At 40.1% G+C, this 3,832-nt stretch overlaps 1 protein-coding gene across 1 annotated transcript; it reads left to right on the top strand.

The window, feature by feature from the left end:
- The first annotated feature begins 544 nt into the window (after positions 1–544).
- LOC137404843 (uncharacterized) lies at positions 545–1,399 on the top strand. Its single transcript, XM_068091071.1, has one exon. It carries the CDS (start codon positions 545–547, stop codon positions 1,397–1,399), a length of 855 nt encoding a protein of 284 aa, XP_067947172.1.
- Positions 1,400–3,832: the final 2,433 nt, after the last annotated feature.

Here is a 3,832-nt window from a genome sequence, read left to right as displayed (position 1 = left end):
TGATAATTTATAACAAAATCTACAGACATTTGTACAAGTTTATCTTTAACCAAAGACCTTCATCTCACTACTTGTTATTTTATTAGTTTAGTGAATTTATCAGCATGTACTCTTAGTGTAGCTAATGTTTGATATAAGCCAGCTGAAGTACAGCTGTAGCTTGCAAACATTGATATTTTTATTGCACTAGACGCAATGTTTTCTGTTAACAAATGGTACGTAGCTGCCTGCTTTATTGTGAGCTTTGCCAAAGATAAGTCTTGTTTCGTTTTTGTATATTGAACTTGTTATGATGTGCACCTGTTTTATGTGCATCTGTTTTATGTGTACTTTTTTTATGTGTATCTGTTTTATGTGCACCTGTTTGACTGCACTTGTTTGAGTGCAGGACATTTGTATATTTGTCATATTGCATAATGTCCATATCTTCAGTTCAGCTTCAGCTGCCAATAAAGCAAGTCACAATTTCTAAGCCTAATGTAAACCAGTGTTTCAAATGCTCAACATATAACAATTTGGCGACGAGGATTAAAGGAACTTTGTAATGGCTTCTGCCTCTGACAGTACTGTTAAGCCGTTTTTTGTGTCTACTGAGCCCTTGACTGTTGGTTCGAGGTGGAAAAAATGGAGGAGATCTCTGCAGTATCACATTGAGGCGCGTGGTGTAACAAATGCCAAGCGAAAGCGTGCCATTCTGTTGGACTGTGCTGGAGAGGAAGTACAAGATATATACGATACTCTCCAGGTAGGAACAGAGGGTGATGCATATACTAAGGCTATGGCTGCTTTTGACTTATATTTCACACCGAAGACGAACTTACCGTATGAACGGTCTGTATTCAGACGGGCTGGATTTAACTCTGGTGAAACTGTTGCCTCATATGTCACTAGGCTGAAACGATTAGCTGTTACATGTGAGTTTCAAGAAAGAGACACAATGATTAGGGACCAGGTAATTGAGAAATGCCCTTTGCTAACACTTCGGAGAAAGTTGTTGGAGAGAGGATCAACACTAGACTTGGACGCTGTATTAGCTTTAGCAAGCACGGAAGAGTCTGTAGTTAAACAGGCAAATGAAATCCAGGCACAAAGAAATAGTGCTATTTCCAGTAGTGTTGGTAACCATACTGTGAATAGAATTTTTAGTAAATCTGGTAATAACCAAAAAAAGCGTGTTCAATCTCGACAACAATTTTCTGGTTCAGCTAGTAGTGCTGGTAACAGAATATGCTACAGATGCAAGTCTCCAAAGCATCTGGCATCATCGAAAGACTGTCCAGCGAGAGACCGAATTTGCAAGGTGTGCAAAAAGAAAGGACATTACGCCGGCTCTAAATTATGTGAGCAAGAAAAGAAAAAGATTGTAAATAGCGTTTCTGAGGAATCATCTACACAATGAGAAGACAATTATTATACAGACACTTTGTTTGCTGTTACTGACACTAATATCAACACAACTGGTGAGGTGTTTCCACATAATTCTTCTGCATCCGGTAAGGTTTCAGTCAAATTAAATGATGTGGCTGTGCAAGCACTTGTAGACTCAAGTGCTTTTTGTAACCTGATGGACAAATGCACAGCAAAGTCATTAAATGCTAAGATAGTTCAGACAAACAAGAAACTGTACACTTATGGTAGTAGTTCTAAGCATCTTGATTTACTTGGTCAAGCTAACATTGATGTTTTTGTTCCTGCTAATGGCAATTTTACTACTGCTGTATTTTACATTTTCAATGGTAATGCTGCCACACTAATAAGCAAATGCTCAGCTGAATGTTTGGGCCTGTTGAGAGTTGGTCCTTTGGCTGATGGGGTGAACAGTTGTAGTTCGGGTGGCTCTACTGGCCTGGGTGTGGAGCCATGGATTAACAAGTACCCTCAATGTTTTGCGGGTGTTGGTTGTCTAAGGGATTTTAAGGTTTCATTGCACATAGACACAACGGTGAAACCTGTTGCACAACCTGTAAGGCGCATGCCATTTGGACATAGAGATTTAGCCCGAGTTAAGATAGATGAGCTTTTGGCTTCTGATATTATTGAGAAGGTAGAAGATCCCACTCCCTGGGTTAGTCCTATTGTCACAGTGCCAAAAGACAACAATGACATTCGTTTGTGTGTAGACATGAGGCAAGCCAACAAGGCAATTGTGAAGGAAAGGCATCCTATTCCAACCATACAAGAGTTATTGTTTAATTTGAATGGGGCTAAAGTGTTCAGTAAGGCTGATTTGAAATTGGGTTTTCATTAGTTTGAACTAGATGACCAGTCTAAAAGTATCACCACATTTGCCACTCCTTTTGGTTTGTTCCGGTATAAAAGAGTAATGTTTGGAATTGCCTCAGCCCCGGAAATATATCAGTATCAAATAAAAAAGGCTATATCTGGCTTGGCGGGCTGCCAGAACTATTCTGATGATATTATAATATATGGCTCGAGTAAAGAAGAACATTAGCGGTTCCACAAATTCTTGCAGAGAGTAAAGCAACTCGGGTTGACTTTAAATGCTAGCAAATGTCAGTTTGGCTTAGACAAATTTTCCTATGTAGGTTACAATATTTCAAGCAAAGGTGTGAAAATTTGCCCAAAGAAATTGAAATCTATTGCAGATGCTAGAGTGCCTAAAGACGTATCTGAGCTAAGAAGCTTTCTAGGGCTAACCAATTTTGTGGGGAAATTTGTGCCACAACTATCTACACATGCCAAACCTTTGCTGCGGTTGACCATGAAAAACGCAGCTTTTATTTGGGGGAAAGAGCAAAATGCTGCCTTTTGCAAAATTAAACACTTATGGCTGACAGTAAAACACTTGCTTTCTTTGATGCTAATGCTAAGACCAGCATAACTGCTGATGCGAGTCCTTATGGCCTGGGAGCAGTTCTCAGTCAAAATGTAGATGGAACGGAAAGGGTAATTGCTTATGGTCACAGAAGTCTCACAAAAACAGAGAGACGCTATTCACAAACAGAGTGCAAAGCCCTGGCGCCGGTTTGGGCTTGCGAACATTTTGCATTGTATTTACTTGGCATCAAATTTTGTCTCATAACAGACCATAAGCCTTTGCAATTTATTTTTAACAGATCTACATCTCAGCCTACTCCGCGCATAGAGAGATGGGTTCTTAGGTTGCAAGCGTTCAATTATGAAGTGGTGTATAAGCCAGGTAGTCAGAACATAGCTGACCCCCTTTCTAGACTGTCTGTAGGTATAGACAATGAGTATTCCGTTGCTAATGTTGCTGGCTCATACATAATGATGATGGCTAATGAATCAGTTCCAGTGGCATTCACCTTCTCTCAAATTGAAGCCAAAGCTAATGAGTGTCCTGAAATGAAATTAGTAAGGCAGGCTTTGCTAGATGGTCGCAGGGACAAATGTTTACCTATATACAAAGCAGTGTCACCAGAGCATAGCCAGTGTGATGGAGTCATTTTGCGTGGCAATAGGCTTCCATAGGCTGATTCCAACAACAATGACAACTTCGGTAGTTAGCTTAGCTCAAGAAGGTCACCTAGGCTTGACTAAGATAAAGCAGTGCTTGCGGTCCAAAGTTTGGTGGCCATCTATGAATAAGGATGTGGAAAAGATTTGTAACCAATGTTTTGAATGCTTATTGGTGTCCACGCCAAATAAACCTGCGCCAAATTTTTGTACTAAATTACCTGACCAACAGGGCAACACACTGCATGCAATCTTCTAGGACCATTACCTAACGGTGAAAGTATATTTGTTATTGTCAAATATTACAGCAGGTATTTTGACATCTGCTTCTTGAGGTCTACCACTGCAGCCAAGATTATAGAGACAAGTGAGGACATATTTAGCAGGTGGGGTC

Source organism: Watersipora subatra, chromosome 9, assembly GCF_963576615.1.
Source record: "Watersipora subatra chromosome 9, tzWatSuba1.1, whole genome shotgun sequence".
NCBI classification, from domain to species: domain Eukaryota; kingdom Metazoa; phylum Bryozoa; class Gymnolaemata; order Cheilostomatida; family Watersiporidae; genus Watersipora; species Watersipora subatra.
The sequence above is the reverse complement of the archived record's forward strand: the minus strand, read 5'-3'. Positions and strand labels throughout refer to the sequence as shown.

Excerpts from the sequence above, each read along its gene's own strand:
- LOC137404843 (XM_068091071.1), top strand. The coding sequence starts at position 545 with ATGGCTTCTGCCTCTGACAGTACTGTTAAGCCGTTTTTTGTGTCTACT.